The 18,492-nt window shown below is 39.0% G+C and overlaps 1 protein-coding gene across 14 annotated transcripts in view; it reads left to right on the top strand.

Annotated features, from left to right (window-relative positions):
* The window catches only part of UBR2 (ubiquitin protein ligase E3 component n-recognin 2), a 124,170-nt gene that overhangs the window by 93,217 nt on the left and 12,461 nt on the right, over nt 1–18,492 (top strand). For 4 of the 14 annotated variants that reach the window (XR_006531951.2, XM_014837371.3, XM_014837374.3 and 1 more), the window contains 14 exons: nt 1,668–1,777; nt 1,888–1,968; nt 2,291–2,469; nt 2,733–2,932; nt 4,778–4,871; nt 5,665–5,826; nt 7,072–7,175; nt 8,262–8,340; nt 10,771–10,919; nt 11,335–11,390; nt 15,673–15,769; nt 16,026–16,093; nt 17,319–17,454; nt 18,142–18,232. Coding sequence is in view for 9 of the 14 variants with exons in the window: in XM_014837371.3 (XP_014692857.3) it covers nt 1,668–1,777; nt 1,888–1,968; nt 2,291–2,469; nt 2,733–2,932; nt 4,778–4,871; nt 5,665–5,826; nt 7,072–7,175; nt 8,262–8,340; nt 10,771–10,919; nt 11,335–11,390; nt 15,673–15,769; nt 16,026–16,093; nt 17,319–17,454; nt 18,142–18,232 (1,606 nt within the window). In the remaining 5 variants the exon portion in view is untranslated. Of the gene's footprint in view, nt 1–1,667; nt 1,778–1,887; nt 1,969–2,290; nt 2,470–2,732; nt 2,933–3,281; nt 3,370–4,777; nt 4,872–5,664; nt 5,827–7,071; nt 7,176–8,261; nt 8,341–10,770; nt 10,920–11,334; nt 11,391–15,672; nt 15,770–16,025; nt 16,094–17,318; nt 17,455–18,123; nt 18,233–18,492 lie in introns of those variants that run through there. The other 10 variants (XR_006531950.2, XM_014837368.3, XM_014837369.3 and 7 more) reach the window with 6 other exon arrangements.

The raw sequence follows: 18,492 nt of genomic DNA, 5'->3' as shown, positions 1-18,492 counted from the left end.
GAGATGTTTTTTTCTAGCTTTTTATTAAAAATTTTAAACTTACAGACAAGTTGAAAGAGTTGTACAATAAGCATCCATATCCCTACCACCTAGATTCAATAGTTCGTATTTTGCTATATTTGCCCACTTTTTTGAACTATTTGTTTTAGACATCATAATATTTCACTTTTAAGAAAAGCTTTTCTTTTATTAAGTTTCAGAATAAGCAATTAGACTAACAGTTAGCTGCAGTGGTGGCAACTGTGAACCCTTTTTGTTTGCTTAGATTTTTGTGGGGGTTTTTTTAGTAATACTCTTGAGTTTTTATTTATTGAGTGTTTTATAGTCACTTATAATCAATATTCCTTTTGGTGGTCAAACTGCCAGTTTGGTCAGTGGAAGTTTGTTCAGTTGGCTTCTGTGTCCTTTTGACCCAACCCCATTAATATTTAAGCACTACCTTGCTTTTTGACACACAAGATGTCCCGGGCTCATCGTTTACTTTCCCTGCCCCAGACCTGCCATCAACCATTTGCTGAGATGTTTAAATGAATTTATGTTAGTATAGTAGGAATTTATGAATTCCTTGATTGCAAAGGATTATTTCTGTAACTTTGTTCAGTGTCGTGTTTGCTCCCATTTCTTCCTAAAACATAATGACTGAGAGAATACTAGGTCCTTCTGGTAGGGTGCAAAGAATAGTCCTGTTTGCTGCCAGATCTCTATTTTTACCTTTTTGCCCTCATCCAGGGAAGTGGGTGCTGGCCTTTCCCTACTCTTTCTCTGCCAGTATTTCTTTGTATGGATTACCATTGTGTCTTTTGCTTCTTTATTTTCTGGTGCTTTTACATTAGGATAACTGCACAGAAGATTCCTTAATTTCATTCACTCATCACTATGGGATCTCAGGTTCTCTTCACTTTCTCTTTCTTTCTTCTTTTCTTTCTCTTTTTCTTTCTTTCTTCTCTCTTTCAACAATCCTTTTCTCTAACCATTCCTCATATTTCTCTTTAAATATTTTATATCATTAAAACACTACTTAGAGTCAGATTCCTAATCCATATCCACAACGTTTTAGATCTGGAAGAGTATTAAAGATTGCAGTTCAGTGTCTTCCCCTCTTAGGAAAGAGGAACATTTTGCCAGAATGGCAGCACTTAAATCAAGAAAATCAGTAATTGGACATTTCTGAATATACAACTAAATTAGCTAATATTGGATTAAATATACTCTTGAGAACATGGACTTGGCTTTTGTATCTTTTCCTCAAATAAGGAAATAATTCATAGATGAAAAAATTTAGTTTGAATCCAGGTTTTATTAAAGAAAAAGTCAAAACAAATAGATATATTTCTATACACATGCTGCACCCCTGTAATCCAGATTCCTTTTCTTGGATTTGTGAAATCTCAGGTAGACCTTTTAGCTGGGTTTTTAATTTTGCTGGAGGCTATGTTTTTAAAATAGTCATTTGGTATAAGACATCAGTTTTGAATGATTAAAGCATTAAAGTATACAAATATGTTACAATCTCAAGAAGTATTAAAAATCTCTTAATAAGTAGAGCTGTAATCAAATGATGGGCAAATGATATTATAAGCAACTTCATTTATCTTCTTGTGCATAGTAACAAGCACTGTGAAATGTTAGCTGTTGTTATTGTGCCTTTTATTTTTTTTCCACCTTAGAACCTGGTGAAGCACCGAACAACTCTCCTAGCATACTAGCCATGCTGGAAACGCTGCAGAATGCTCCCTACCTAGAAGTCCACAAAGATATGATTAGGTGGATATTAAAGGTAAAATTTCCTGCATCACTCTGCCTTTTGTGAGAAACATTAAGTATTTGTTATCTTTAAATTTCCATGATGTTTCATAGCTTCAGAATAACTGATACTTCTTTTCGTAGACCTTTAATGCTATTAAGAAGCTAAGGGAGAGTTCATCCCCCAGTCCTGTGGCTGAGACAGAAGGAACCATAATGGAAGAGGTATAAGAAGTAAAGTGTGGTAATACTGAAAAATTGTAGCAAGTTCACTATAGAAAATTAAATTTATCTGCAGTAAGTTGGTAATTGATATTCACAAAAATGTAAATTCCAAGAAATGTGTCACTATTTATTTATATTTATTAGCTGTGGCAATTTTTTTGGTCTATTTTTTTTTAATTGTGATAGGTTTATTGAGAAATCTTTTGTTTTGATAAGTGAAATTGTAGAATGGTTTTTAGTTTTTACAATAAAGATATTTCTGCTTTAGGGAAAATTATGTCTTTAGCATCTAATGGTCTAATTAAATGGAGCATAATTTCAGAGTTCAAGAGACAAAGACAAAGCTGAGAGGAAGAGAAAAGCTGAGATTGCCAGACTGCGCAGAGAAAAGATCATGGCCCAGATGTCTGAGATGCAGCGGCACTTTATCGACGAGAACAAAGAGCTCTTTCAGCAGACGCTAGAACTGGATGCGTCTGCCTCCGCTGTTCTGGATAACAGGTAAACAGGAATCACAGTTTTGTAATCTCTGGACCAGTGGTTCTCAACTGGGAGAAGATGTTGCTTTTTTTCCTTATAAGTAGACTTTTAACCCTAAAATAATTTAGAAGAGTTGATGGGTAAATTTTGTGGCCTCTTGTTAGAAGAATTAATCTTTGAAACCTGAGTTTAGTAGTATTTGTTTATGAATGTATCTTTGACTATAGATAAGATAATTCATGTATATGCTTAAAATGATTATACTCGTAAACTTTTTATTGCAGCCCTGTGGTTTCAGATAAGACACTTACAGCATTGGGCCCAGCACAAACTCAGGTCCCTGAACAGAGACAGTTTGTTACCTGTATACTGTGTCAAGAGGAGCAGGAGGTGAAGGTGGAAAGCAAGGCAATGGTCCTGGCAGCATTTGTTCAGAGATCAACTGTATTATCAAAAGATAGAAGTAAATTTATTCAGGATCCAGGTAAGTCATAGAGACATCCTCTCTTTCTATTAATACTGACTGTACTTAGGCTGTTTACAATAGACAGAAATTTGATGAACCTAATAGTAGCTCTGTGGTCTTGGTGGTATCCGAGGCAGGGAACTTAGGCAGTAGTTCCCACTTGACAGACGTGGAAATGCTCCAGAAGGCTAAGTATCATGCCTGAATTAAACAGCTGGCAAACAGCAGGGATTCAGAGGTAAGCTTTTCTTTGTGATATAACATTAACATACTTTGGTACTTAATCTTTCCCATTCTTCAGCATACTTGTAAAATCCTAATAATTAGTTGACACACTGAAATAACAATAATTTTGTCTCATGGACAGATCCAAAGTGGAATCCCTCGAGAACAGTTGAGTTCCCTGTGTGAGAAGCCATCCTTGGACCAGATTTAGAGTAGTGGTAATGTCACAGGTAGGGTTCCTCAGAAGGCAGGTTCTTGAGAGAGATTCACTCAGGGATCTATTAGGGAGAGCCTCGGGACCACCCTCTGTGGGATGGAGGGGAAGAAGCAGGTTTGAGCAAAGGGAGAAGTTGAGCTGTAGTGCAGTTCCTTTTACCTTTTCTCTGTGAGGAAAATTTTCAGTGTGGCTCTCAGGCACCTAGTTAAGAAAGATTGGTCTGGGGCCGGCCCGGTGGCTCAGCGGTTAAGTTCACACATTCTATTTCAGCAACCCAGGGTTAGCCGGTTTGGATCCTGGGTGTGGACCCACGCACTGCTTGTTGAGCCATGCTGTGGCAGGCATCCCACATATAAAGTGGAGGAAGATGGGCATGGATGTTAGCTCAGGGCCAGTCTTCCTCAGCAAAAAGGGGAGGATTGGGGGCAGGTGTTAGCTCAGAGCTAATCTTCCTCAAAAAAAAAAGAAAGATTGGTCTGCTTCATCTTAAAAAATGGTCATTTGAACTAAGCAGTTTATTAATTTCATTCCAGGCCGAAGATAAAGTCACCAATTTTATTTAATTTGTTATTTCGTGAGGAAAACATTTGGGCTGGCTAAAGCAGATTTTCCACATGCTTTCACAACTTACATCATAAAAGATTTTCTTTATGTTGTGATATTTGCACTTTTCTAGTATATACCACAAATTTAAACTTGAGTTATTCTTTCTAGAATGTTACGTAATTTCTAAGATTATACCAATTTATATAGAGAATTCAGAAAATTCCTAAAGAAGAGAGGCACCCATCTTATGTTTGTCTTCATTTGTCATCTCCTTTGAAAATAAACAGTTAGCACCAGAACAGACGACTCTGCCTGCGTTCCCTTGTCCCCTCTGGTCTGGGCTGCTGTCCTGGACATGTTGCCGCCGTTCTGGCTGTGGCACAGTGTCTGTGGCTGTTCTCTGCGTGAGCATCCTTAGGCAGGATCTCCTCTAGGGAGCGCCCCGTTACTGCCAGAACATCAGTTTTAGTAGCGCTCGTTGTGAGCAGCTGCCCTGAAGCGTTAAAGGCATCGCCAAGGAGAGCATCCCTTTTCCTGAGCTCAGGGCTTTTGGAGGGAGTAGGAGTCTCTCGCCTGAAAGTGTGAAACGTTCAGAAGACCAGATGTGCTTAAATGCTGAGTTCCAGTTTCTGTTAACAGTTCAAACATGGTTAATGTGCTCAGGGTGGTGAGAATTAGAGGGTCTTGCTTTCTTAATAATCTAGGGTCTTGCATAAGTTACTGGTATCTCCAATGAAAGGAATAAACTGGGAATTTCGTTTCACGTGTACAAGCCCTTGTCAAGGATTTCACAGTTTGAAGTTGTGCATTTGTTATAGGAAAATTAAATGCTTGGTGTTTTGTTTTGTTTTTTGTTTGTTTGTTTTGTAATGCAGAAAAATACGATCCGTTATTCATGCACCCTGATCTGTCTTGCGGAACACACACGGGTAGCTGTGGGCACATTATGCATGCCCATTGTTGGCAAAGGTAATTTATATTCTTAGTAGTAGTCAAGAGAAGCTTATCCAAAGGCTCAAAATTGAATTTTTAAATAAAGGAAATTCCATTGTAGAAAAAAAGGAGAACTAAAGATGTTGAAGGAAAAACTCTATATCACTGCCTAATAAATAATAATTAAAAACTTATTTGCTGTGTCATACATGTAAAGGAGTGACTTAGAAACTTCCTGTCTTTTAATGTGGGCGTCTGTATTGGCTAACAAACTGGGTGGAGAAAAAGATTTTTACAGTGGGATAAACCTTAGAAGAGTGATGTCTTTCCAAGGTGAGCAGGTCTTGATTCTGAAAGTCTTAAGTACTTGCCTTGTTACTTCCTGACTGTCATGGCTCCCTACGCTGAGATGTGATAACCTCGAATTTGTTCTGCTTTGGTGCTTTCTATGCTTCTGCAAAACCCACAAATCAGTACTGTGATTCTGGCACTGTGCTCCTTGAGTTATCATGAACTTCCTCTGGCACATAGCCACCAGCCCTGGGGAAGTGACCAGACAGCACTGGGGCCAGGAAATTGGCTGTTTTGTGAATGCTTGTTTGCAATAAAATCATTATTTGACTTTCCTGTTTTAGAACTCTTAAACCATTTTGATAATTAAAATAATTCAAAAATTAAAGTACCAGTGTTAAAAATAATTCAGTTCATTTAAGATTTTAACTTTTGGATGGTTCATGGAAACAAATTATTTAAGATGTTGAAGCTTGTGGCTCTCAATTGAAAAAAATTACCATTTGTTTTTGATACCTCATGTTCTCTAATTATAAAGGTATTTTGATTCCGTTCAAGCTAAAGAACAGCGAAGGCAACAGAGGTTACGCTTACACACAAGCTATGATGTAGAAAATGGAGAGTTCCTCTGCCCCCTTTGTGAGTGCTTGAGCAACACTGTTATTCCTCTGCTGCTTCCTCCAAGAAAGATTTTTAACAGGTAAGTTTTGGCTCATAAAACCGTTATATCAAAGCAATAGTTTCTTCTGAAGATAATGAAATAATAAACCCGGGGGGGATAAATCACTCTAGGTAATTGCATAATGTTTTCTAGATACTTTACAAACTTTTTATTTAGTCATTTCTTCTACCAGACCTGTGAAATATGATTTTGGTTTTTAGAAAGGAAAAGGCCAAAATTTAACAGTTTCTTGGTCACCCATAAACACCGTAGAAGATCTAAAATTCCTGTGTATTCATGAAAACTGTCTTTAGTTCTAGGACCTGACTTTAAATATCCCTCACACTTTTCAGGAGATGCTTAGTAAATTGATAGGGCAGTTCAGTCTGACTTTATTGAATATTCTAACAATTAAATATAATTTTTTGCAATTTACTGACCAACAATAGCAAAGAAATGAATTGAGCAAAGAAATGAAAATCTGTTGGTGTATTTCAAATGGAAAGTTTTTATTATTTCATAATTTTTAGGATGCTTCTAGTTAATAGAGTATTGAACATACTCATTTCAGATACAAATTTGATACTATCTGCTATTCAAATCTGATGTTCAGAATTATGGGTCTACCTTATATGCACAAATACTAATTAATCTAAGTTTTATGAGTGTGAATGGTTTATTAAGTTCTTTGCTACTATTTTGATTCAGTTTTGTGGTTCAGGTTTTGTTTTTTACCCTTGAGAGTCAATTATGACATAGTCCTGAAGAGCACAGGCTTTGGAGTCTGAAGGGCGGGGTGTGGTGGCCGGATCTGTCCCTTCTGTGGCCTTAGTCACGTTATGTAGCTCTAAACCTCAGTTTCTTCGTCTGTGAAGTGTGGACGCTAATAGAGCCTCTTTCATAAGAATATTTGGGAGAGTAAACGTAATGCTGTAAAATACTTTACTAAGTGCTTGTCACATAAAAAAACACTCAAATATTAGTTGTGGTGCGGTGATTCTGATATTTAAGAAATACTAGCAAATTCCAGTACTGAAAAAAGGTTAAATTTTTGACAAATAATGTTATTGGTATCATAGTGACAAGTAGTATATTTTTATTTCCATTGGCAAATATCTATTCTTATTTTTTAAAAGGCAACAAATTTTCCCCTAGCTTTTTCTTTTTTTTTTAAAATATTTGAAGAATGTTTAAAATATTATGCCCATGATCATTTAAGGAATTTTTTTGTATTTTAAACTAAGCAGCAGCAGAACACTAAACAGTCTCTGTAATCTTTTCTAGCAGGTTAAATTTTTCAGACCAACCAAATCTGACTCAGTGGATTAGAACAATATCTCAGCAAATAAAAGCATTACAGGCTCTTGGGAAAGAAGAGAGCACTCCTCGTAAGTGCTGATGACCAGCTTTCATTTTTCCCTAAAGTCGGAGATTGTTGGAAAATGTAGTTCCAGAAGAAATTGTTTGACTATTTTAAAAGTAAAACCTCTCATTTAAAAATTTGACTTTATTCTAATTTTCTTTGTCTCAATGAACTAAGTTTGACTTTACTAGAGTACTCCTATTCCTTAAAAATACGTAAAGTCATTTGAAGTTTATAATAAATGCTTCTCACTTATTCCCCCATTTTATTGGAGAGCTTCTGGGGATGGGGAGATATGAATTTGAAGAGCTGGCTTTAGTTCTTTTGGGCTAACTCACTTTTTTTGTTTATTTGTTTTTTGTGAGGAAGATTGGCCCTGAGCTAACGTCTGTTGCCAATCTTCCTTTTTTGCCTGAGGAAGATTGTCGCTGAGCGAACATTTGCACCATTCTTCCTCTACTTTATGTGGAACGCTGCCACAGTGTGGCTTGATGAGCGGTGCTAGGTCCATGCGCATGGTCTGAGCCTGCGAACCTTGGGCCGCCAAGGTGGAGCCACTATACCACTGGGCCAGCCCCCTAACTCACTTTATTGTTGGCATTACCAAGGGCTTCCCAAGTTTCATAGACATGCTCTGCACTTACAACCTTGAGGGAAAGCAGTCTGAGCAGGATTTGTATCGTTGGTTTCCATAAAAACAAAATAGTGTGCTCTTCCTTTTCTTAGCTTCCCTAGCTGTGTTCTAGAGGCCATACTATTAGGAACAGCGTAGGTGGCTACAAAGTGCCTTGGTCAAGCAGAGCAATAGTATTTCTCATGCTTTGAACGCGTGTGATGCCAGTTTTTATTAATGGGAATTTTTCCTGCGCTGCTGGGCACCCCCCACTCCCCCCAAGGTGAGGCAGATTGGGCAGTGTGTAGGTCCATGCCCAGGATCCAAACCGGTGAACCCTGGGCTGTGGAGTGGAGCCTGCAAACTTAACCACTCAGCTGCAGGGACGGCCCCAACCCTGTGTTTTTAATACCTCACCTATATTTAGAATAAAACTTATGACCAAAATTTATAGAAAAATTGTGGACTGATAATAATATAAAATGCTTGTTTCTGTAGATACCACCTCTTCAAAGAATTCAGAAAATATGGATGAATTTCAGCTCCCTGAAGGGTTTAGGCCTGATTTTCGTCCTAAGTGAGTATATTATTTTATTCCTTTTAAATATGGCCCACTTGAAATGAAAAACATAAGTTAGAGTTAGTAAGAATATGATTTGTCAAGCTAGGGAGCAAAATATTACAGGACGTTGATCTTGAATTCTGAGGTTTTTAAGCATTACATGATGATGATATTTATTATGGATATGTTAATAAAAACCTTAGAGCCACGTGGCGTATTTAACTCTGCCGACCTCTCCTGGGCTGCACTGCTGGCTCCCTGCTGCACCGCTGGCTCCCTGCTGCACTGCTTTTTCTGGCTCTCCTTTACAACCCGTCACCAGTGCGTCGAAATCCAAACCGCTCAGCTCCCCCACCAAACTCCAACTTTCCCTCTGACTCCCGTGCTTCTGTTTGTGACCCCACCAACCCCTGAGGAACCTAGGATCAAACCCAGAGTGTTTTCAGCCCTGTTTTACCCCACAGACAATTAACTATAACATATAGCTTAGGTTCCAGAGCTAGACTGCTTGGTTTCGTTGCCGGCAGCACTGCTTACTGTTTCTGCGACTTGGTGCAAATTGCTTGACCTCCCTGGACCTCAGCTTTCTCATCTGTAAAGTGAGGATACTAGGATCTACCTCCTAAGTGTTGTGAGGATAAAGTGACTGCATGCATGTAAAGCCGCCTGGAAGCTGTGCACGGCATGTACTAAGGAACTCAATACCAATAGTACTGAAAGGCTTAAAAAGAAAAAACGTCAGTCCTGTGCCTCCCACATTCGCCCTTGTCATTTACCCAGTCTTCTCATTTTGGTTGTTTCTTTTGCTGTTTACTTCCCTATTTCTTACTAAAAATGCTTAGTTGACTGTCTCTTGATTTATCGTTTTTAAACAGTATATGATTCACCTCTTCCCTCTACCCTATCTACTGCTCCTCATCCTTCTCCCACTAGTTATTTCACAATTTGTGGTTAAATCAGTTGGCAATTTTTATGTTACAGTTGTTTTTACTAATATAAATTATGTGTTACAATTATATATTCTTTCTTGTACAATTTTGTCTTTCCTGTGGTTAATAATTACGTTGTTTTTTCATGTACTTGGTTTTCTATGTATGTATTACCTTCCCCTCTCACCCACATAAATGCTGCAGTGGGTCTGTCGGACGGCTAGCAATAGCTTTTCTAAGTGCTCAGACTCAGATGGTCCTCTCTGCTGGAACCCTCCTCCCACACTCCCACAGCCTCTGTCCGCCCACCCCAGTCAGGACAGGGCACACCTGCCACCCTGAGACTCCTCCTGGCCACGCTCCTCTTACTTCCCAGCATCTCATACCCTACTCTTCCCTAATTTACTCTCTCGTTTTGCACAGGTGCATTCTTCAGCAGATTCCTAAGAAAGGGTCCCTGAGTGTTAAATTCTTGTGTCTGAAAATGTTTATTATATCCATATGCTTGATTGATGGTTTAGGTATTGAATTATAGGTTAGAAGTAATTTTTCATCTAGATTTTCAAGGCATTGTTTTACTAACTTCTAGCATTCATTGATAACACCATTTTGATTCCTCTTCCTGTGTAACTTTATGACTTCTGGAAACTGTTGGGGTCTTGTCTTTAATCCCTAGTGTTCTGAAATTTCTGTGACCGTCCTTGGTGTGTGAATCTTTTCATTTTTGCTTTTTGTTTTGCTACATTTTCAGTAGACTCTTGGAGTTTGAAGATTCATGTCCTTCAGTTCTGAGAATTTTTTATGTTGTTTCTTAAGATAATTTTCTCCTCTTGGTTTTTAAGGTAGTTCTACTGTTAGCTCGCTGTTGGCCCTTTTGGTCTGATCTTTAATTTTTTTAAAGCTTACTGCTTTCTATACTGTCTCCGTTTTCTCTGTGTTCTTTTTTTCTGCTTGTTTGTTTTGGTTTATCTCTTTGATGTTTAATTCTTTTCTTAAATTTCCTTGAAATTCCTTTCCTTAAATAGTCCTTGGGTGGCTATTCAAGAGTTGTTCGCTAAGAAGCTTGTTGGATACCTGGGGGTGGGCTGGAGCTTGCTGACCTGTGAGACTCACAGGCAGGTGATCAGGCCTTGACCCGTCTTTTTTCTTGGGACCCCAAAATGTTGATGTGTGAACATCTTACCCCTGAGGATTCCTCACTGGAGAAACTAAAATCTACGGCAGTAGGTATACATTGTTTTCAACATGGGGAAAGAGGTCAAGGGTCCCACAGTTCAGTATGTAGACTTGTACCTGATACCTTGTTTTTAGCCTTTTGCCTCACCCCTGCCAACCTAAACAGAGCATAGCTCCTCTCAGGCAGGGACAGCTTGCCTGTCTTTAATTCCCCTTTGCATATAACTATCTTTAGACAGCTTAGGTGGTTCAATTCCCTCATAGCAAATGTTAAGAAACTGAACCATTTGGTTTGTGTGAGCACATTGTTTTGAGCTAATCCTATGCATGTTTACTTCAGGAACCCTTATTCTGAGAGCATAAAAGAAATGCTAAAAACATTTGGAACTGCTACTTATAAAGTGGGACTAAAGGTTCATCCGAATGAGGAGGATCCCCGTGTGCCCGTAATGTGTTGGGGTAGCTGTGCGTACACCATCCAAAGCCTAGGTAAGAGCTTCAGAGTTGAGTCTCTCTTTAAGTCACAAGCATATGTTGACATTAATTATGTGTAGAAGCTTGTATTTAAATGAGACATAAGTGGGCAACAATATGAAGAAATAATATGAAGGCTTTGAAGCAGGAATTTTAGCATAGTGACAAACTGTTAGATTGAGAGTTTATAAATTAAACATAGCAACAGAGAACTCATTTTGGTGGTGATTATAGCTTCTTGTCAGTTGAGGGAATGTGTTTTCTTTTTTATTTTACATCCAAAGTTAATTCTTGTGAAATGACTTAAAGATTTCAAAACCTGACAATATTGTGCTTTTTGCAGAAAGAATTTTCTTTACTTTTTTTAAAAAAATTGTGATAAAATGTACATAACATAAAATTTAACCTCTTAACCATTTTTAATTTACAGAAAGAATTTTAAGTGATGAAGATAAACCATTGTTTGGTCCTTTGCCTTGCAGACTGGTGAGTTATCACTTTGCTCAGTTCACAGCTTAGTGGAATGGAAATTGGTGGTTCTGCTTTTTTTGATCTTAAAACCCTTGAGATGGTTATTTAAGCAAGGTTCAGTCCTTTCATAGTAAAACCCATTTTCTGTAACCATATTGAAGGAGTAATGTTTGGTTTAATTTTTCATGATTTTTCTTTTAAGTAAACTTCAGCTCTTTTCGTCCAGAGCTCTTGGTTAAACACATGAAAAGATGGAAGAAAACTAAAAACAGAGTGCTTGTTCTTGAATGTTTAATGCTACAATTGGAAATATAAAACAGAGCACATCCCTACCATATTTGACTACCTTTTATAAGCAACATGTAAATAAGTACAAATTAATGTCAAAGCAGAGTACATTTAGTGCCTAGAAGAATGAGAAAGGAATATACAGTCAAAGCTTGCTACTTTTTACTGTGTAGCTAGTGTCAGATAGTGTCATACCTACCTGCTGCTCATTTACAATCATAAAAGGGCCCTTAAGAGCAAAATCATGTAATTTTATTCATGTACAATCACCTGGAGGCTTTAAAAAACTGCCTAGGCCCTACCACAGGTCAGTTAAGTCAGAGTCTCTGGAGATGGGCCCCAGGCATTAATATTTTTAAAAGCTTCCTGGGAGCCAAGATTGAGAACCACTGATGGAAGAGCCTAACCAAGAAATGAAAACCAGTATAAAAAATACAGCTTAGGGGCCCAGCCCCTTGCCTAGTGGTTAAAGTTCCACGCACTCCACTTTGGCGGCCCGGGTTCACAGGTTCAGATCCTGGGCGTGGACCTACTCCACTCACCAGCCATGCTGTGGAAGTGTCCCACATACAGAAAAATAGAGGAGAATTGGCACAGATGTTAGCTCAGGGCGAATCCTCCTCAAGCAAAAAAAAGAGGCCTGGCAGCCTGTGTTAGCTCAGTGCAATGCTTCCTGAGCAAAAAAGTAAATAAATAAATACAGTTCCATGTGATCACTCCACAACTAGTTAGTCTGCTGACTTTTATTTTCAATGCAAACACCTAGAGTCTCAGGACTCTTTTTAATGGTTTGAGGAATATAGATCCCGTGTTAGAGGTTCTTGGCTGGGGGTTGTGCATTAAAATCCTCTTTGCAGCTTTTTAAAAATATAGCTACCTGGGCCACTTTGGACTTACTAAATTGGAATATCTAGGAGTAGACTCTGGTATTAAAACTGGCCTGAATTGTATCTTTGTAGTAAATCGGCAGAATACCAGTTTACCTTAGTCTTGACTATGATATATGGTATGACATGACTATCAATCTTGATGGTGATATTTTTTGCTACAGTAAATAAGAGTTGATAAATATGTTGATTATTGAAAAAGCAATCACAAATGAATAGAACATTGGTTCTGGTTTCTAAGGCAGTTCTTATACATTTTCTTGATTCTGTATACTTCAGACTACCTCTTCGGCACATATTGACTCTTCCACATCTATTTTTTTCTGTTAATATGATTTTGTGTAATCAGTTTCCATTAATTAACTTTCGCATGTTAAACCAACCTTGCATTCCTGAAATAATTCCAACTTGATCGTGTAGATTTTTTTTTATGTGTCATCATATTTGATTTGCTAATATTTTATCCAAGATTTTTACATCTATGTTTATAAGAGAGATTGGCCTATTACTTTCCTTTCTTGTAATGTTCTTGTCAGATGTTGGTATAACAGTTATGCAGGCCTTATAAAATGGGGCCTATTCTTTAAAAAAAAAAGGTTTTTTTAATTTAATTTTTTAAGTATGTAACCATTAGGGGTGAACTTCTATTTTCCTGACTTTCACTCTTCAAACTTACGTACGTCTCCAACTTTCCTCTCCTCTATTAGAGGATAAGGGACCTCAGGGTAAGGGGGCTTATCCTTCTGTCTATTGTCTAAACCCCAACCCCTCTCTAGAACCTTAGTCCTTCTGTTACCTCCCTCCCTCCTGGCATTTCCTCTGTGGACAAGCCAGTTCCGTTATCCCTTCTCTTACTCTTGCCTTAGTGTTATCTATCTTCTGTCTGTCACCTTAGCTTTTTCATCCCTTTTTATGACCAAGACATTTTAAAGCATATTTCATTTTATGTTTCACCATGCGATGAAAAATGTTTAAATACAGATAAAGAAACAGCACCTGCAGTTTTTAATTTTGTTTCATATTGAGAGAGAGAAATTTTATGCACAGTAAGACTTCTTTAAACAGTGGTATATACTCTGGCTCCGATTGCTTGTTTACCCTTCAGTTCTCAACTCCCTGCACTTTGGCTTCCACCCCTGACACTTGTTTATATTTTGGAAATAGCACATACCAAGTTCACCAAATGGTCTCATTGACATTGTAAGTGGGCATTTCTCAGTCCTTACTTGACATTTCTATTCATTTATTTGTTTGTTTTTGAGGAAGATTAGCCCTTAGCTAACATTTGCTGCCAATCCTCCTCTTTTAGCTGAGGAAGACTGACCCTGAGCTAACATCTGTGCCCATCTTCCTCCACTTTGTATGTGGGACACCTGCCACAGCATGGCTTGCCAAGCAGTGCCATGTCTGCACCCGGGATCCAAACCAGTGAACCCCGGGCCACCAAAGTGGAACGTGTGAACTTAACTGCTGTGCCGCCAGGCTGGTGCCGACATTTCTATTTATTTAATTCTGTTAACTGCTTCCTTGTGAAACTCATTTTCTCTCTTGATTTCTGTGACATTCCTGGTTTTCTCCCTACTTCTCTGGAGGCTCCTTCTCAGTCTGTTCTCCCTCCTCCATCCTGTAAGTGTTGTTTTAAATCCCCAGAATTTGGCCCAGGACCCTCAATCATCTGATAGTCTTCCCTGGTCAGCCCCATCTATGCCTGTGATTTCAGTTATATCCAAATGATTTCCGCCTGTCTTATCTCCAAACTAGATCTGTTATCTCATTGCCTGCTTTATATTTTTCACCTGAGTCTCCTAAAGGCACCTCAAATTGAACAATCCAAATTAATTTTTCTTCATATGTTCCCTGTCTTAGTTAATGTCATCACTGTCCATCCGGGTGACCAAGCTAGAAACTTGGAAGTCCTAGTGGATGCATCATTTGGTCTGATTGTTCATATCCAGTTGGTCAGCAGAGTTTATTGAATTCGTCTCCTGCATGTGTATCCCATTCCTTCCATTCCTACTTCTGCTTACTTGGTTCAACCCATATCACATCTTGCCTAGATTATTGTAGCGTTTTCTACTCTAAATCTCACCCTTTTCTAATATGTAATCAGAGGAGTTCCTCCCAAAAGTCACCCTGATCATATCTCTTAAACTTCCTAGCCTGTCTCTCCGTTATCACCTCCTGCCAGTCCCCATATCCATGGTCCAGGCTTGCAGACTCATTGCTGGTCCCCAAATCCTAGTTCCCAGGCCTTTGCCTCTGCTAGAGTGCCCTGAGCAGACTCCTCCTCTGGAAGATGCTCTTCAAGCTTTGCCTCCCCTAGGAAGCCTCCGAGTGTGTCCTGTGAGTGGGATGTCCCTCGTCTGTGATACTGCCTCTTTCACTGGTCTCCTGCCCCCTCCTCTTTCCCTTCCCACCCCCAGGGCTGTGAGCTCCTTGAGAGCAGGAGAGGGAGGGTGAGTTTTCATTTTAAGATCTTCAAAACCAGGACTAGCATATAGTAGGCCCTCGATATCTATTGAACCAAACAACATTACAGTAAATTTGGGAAACAGAAAATTAAGCAGGAAGAAAAAACTCATCAACTTACCACCCATCTGTCTTTTCTCATTAGCATGTTTATACTTGATTATAATTGGTATTTATTTGTGGTTTTGTTCCTAGTATTCCTCGCTTTACATCAAGAGTCTTCATTGTTCCTACATAGTCCCAATAAGTTTTGGATGGCTGCAGACACCCTGATTTGCACATCTTCTTGCACATAGTTTCCCTGATGTTTGGAGTGTTTTCCACATTTTTGAGTATCTCTTTAGAATAAATATAGAGAAATACTCCCTCATATTCTTGGAAGTCTGTGTTGTTGGCTGGCTGTCTTGATGCACGTGTCCTTTTCTTTCCGATAGGGAACCAGCAGCATGGTGGCAAGAGATAGGTTAGGCATTTCTCATTCATTCATTCCATGTTAGAGACATGTCATTAAAGGTGTCGTATGTTCAGTTCCACACCATCTAGAGAGAGTTGATTTGCTTCAACTAGCTGTGCTTTGAACTAACATTCCTGAAAGAAGAGAACTTCTTCGTATGCTGGCTTCTTCGTTAATTGTGTCACTCTCTTCATTTCAGGATGACTGTCTTAGGTCACTAACAAGATTTGCTGCAGCGCATTGGACAGTGGCGTCACTTTCAGTGGTGCAAGGACACTTTTCTAAACTTTTTGCATGTGAGTATTAATGCATGTACCATGTATGTTATGGTAATTTCTCATCTTCTGTAATTTTGGTTTTAGTGGTGCAACTTCTCTCCATTATCAAAGAAATGTTATGGCAAAACTTTTCTTAGGTACAAGTTCTAGCTTATAAATTCATATATGTCTTGCAAAAAGATAAATTTAAACTAGATTATATGCATTTTAAAAATAATTTAATATTTATGTTGGTTGATGAAATGTGCTAATGTATTTTTCTTTAAATATTTAGCATTGGTGCCTGATGACAACCATGGAGACCTTCCATGCATATTAGATATTGACATGTTTCATTTATTGGTGGGTATCTTGTAATTTGTGTTTGAAAGTTCTCTTTATCATACTATATAATTTTATCTTAGACTTGCTAAGTAGTGTAGCAGCAGACAGGACGAGTTACCATGAATTTTTCTTACCACATCTGAATATAATTATTTTCCAAGGAGCCTCAGAAAGAAAATATTAAGGCATCTAGTTGAGGCTTGACCTGGGTGCCTAATCCTCTCTCTCTTACTTTGCTGTGTGACTGGGGTCAGTAATTTAACGTCTGTGTGCTCTTACCTTTAAAGAAGTAAAGATAACACTAGTAATATCAGGGCTACTGCTGACCCATACAGTGCTTTGGGGTAGATACAACCTTGTGGTCACACAACTTAGCAACAGACAGCCCCTTTGTGCGGTTTAGGGAAAGGTATGTCTTCTGAACGGGTGCAGTCTGGGGCCAGGACACACCACTGGCCAAGCAGTGGGTGGCTGAACTGTGGCCCCACCTCAACTGGATCCCCTTACACAGGACACCGAGTGCACCACCACCCACAGCAACCCGAAGTGCAATCCCCTTAATCTCTTTGGACATCAGATTCTGTACCTTTAAGTTGGTTAGTACCTACCTCATATGATTGTGTCGGAGCTCAGTGGGACAATCGTTCTATAAAGAGCTTAGGGCAGTGTGTCCCCAGTAAATGTTAGCCATTGTTGTTCCCACTGCTCCTGTGAAAACCACCACCACTGGTACCACCATACAAACAGCAGGAGGCAACAGAGGGCTGGCTTTTATTGTGTGCCTGACTGCTTTCACATCCATTCTTGTTTCATCCTTACATCCTTACTACTGAGGTATTAAAAGCATGTATGTATTATCTCTAGTTTACCAACAGGGAAACTGAGGCTTAGAGGTGTCCACTTGTCTATAAAGCTTATAAGAAGAGCTGGGATTTATATCTAGATCTTTGTGGGTCCAAAACCCATGCTTTCTCAGCTACTCACTCCCTAGAAAGATTTCAGGCGGAAGCTATGTAGAGAGAAATCACTGGATAAATGAAATGATAGTGCCCTTCAAGACCCCTTTAGCTCTCAAGTAACTTCATTTAGCCAATCCTGGCGGAGTTTCTAACGTGTGCACCCTTTAAGAACAAAGATTTCTTAAGGGGAGGGGCTTAGCTCAGAAGGGGGTCATGTGAAGAAAATGGACATGGGCGTCGCCGTGAGAGGCAGGGCTCTGTCTGACCGTCTGTTTGGTGTCTAGGTGGGCTTGGTGCTCGCGTTCCCTGCACTGCAGTGTCAGGATTTCTCAGGGACCAGCCTTGGCACCGGGGACCTTCACATTTTCCGTCTGGTTACCATGGCACACATCATCCAGCTCTTACTTACCTCGTGTACAGGTAACTCCTTCTTGTCAGCTCCTTGAAGGAAGTACTTGAGTTTTCTCAGTTTAAAGGAAAAAAAATATTAGAGGAAAATGTGCTTGGATGAGAATAATGTATGAATTATAATTAGGCTACTTGTTTTTTCTGCTTATCCTCCTGTGAAAAGTTTTGAAATAAATTCCTTTCTCCTGTTAAAATCCCCTAGCAATGTGAATGTTTTTGCTTATGTTTTACTTCTTAAGTTTGGTAATATTTGAGTACCATAGACTATATTTAGCTGATTTCACTCACAGCCTGCTTCTGGCACCCTGAAGCACACTGGCTTCCTCTCCCAGAGCCTGCTGGCTCCTTGTTATGATCCAGATCAATACTGTGCTCACACTGAGGGATTAACTTCTCCCTGTTTTGTGGGAGTATTTTCATATTATATGTGAGTGTATCAATATATTTGAGTGCGTAAATTGACGTGCTCATCAGTCCTCTTAATAGGCAAATACAGAGTACTAATAACTCCTTTTTTTTAATTGAGGTAACATCGGTTTACAACATTATATAAATTTTGGGTGTACATTATTGTATTTCGATTTCTGTGTAGACTACGTCATGTTCACCCCCTAAGACTAATTGCCATTCATCACCGTACACATGTGCCTAATCACCCCTTTTGCCCTCTTCCCTCCCTAGTAATTCCTTCTCTTTCAGAAGAGAATGGCATGGATGAAGAGAGTCCTGCTGGTGAAGAAGAATCAGCAGTTCTTGCTTTGTATAAAACACTTCAGCAGTGCACAGGAAGGTGAGAATCATAATCTTGACATGAGAGGCAGTTCCCCAAATATTAGTAAGCGATAGCATGAAAAAGGAATTCATTTGTTACATAAGGGAAATTGTTCTCTGTTCACATTTAAAAAAAAGATGGGGGAGTGATGTCCAGGACTCCTCTGGACTTTTATATACTAATGTGATTGGAAATCTGAGAGAGGACTAATGTGCGGAGCTTCCCACATTGATTTGGCCGTGGAATCCTTTTTGTGCTCAGAGGATCTGGCACAGACT

This window comes from Equus asinus, chromosome 8 (genome assembly GCF_041296235.1).
Source record: "Equus asinus isolate D_3611 breed Donkey chromosome 8, EquAss-T2T_v2, whole genome shotgun sequence".
Classification (NCBI taxonomy): Eukaryota; Metazoa; Chordata; class Mammalia; order Perissodactyla; family Equidae; genus Equus; species Equus asinus.
The sequence above is the reverse complement of the archived record's forward strand: the minus strand, read 5'-3'. Positions and strand labels throughout refer to the sequence as shown.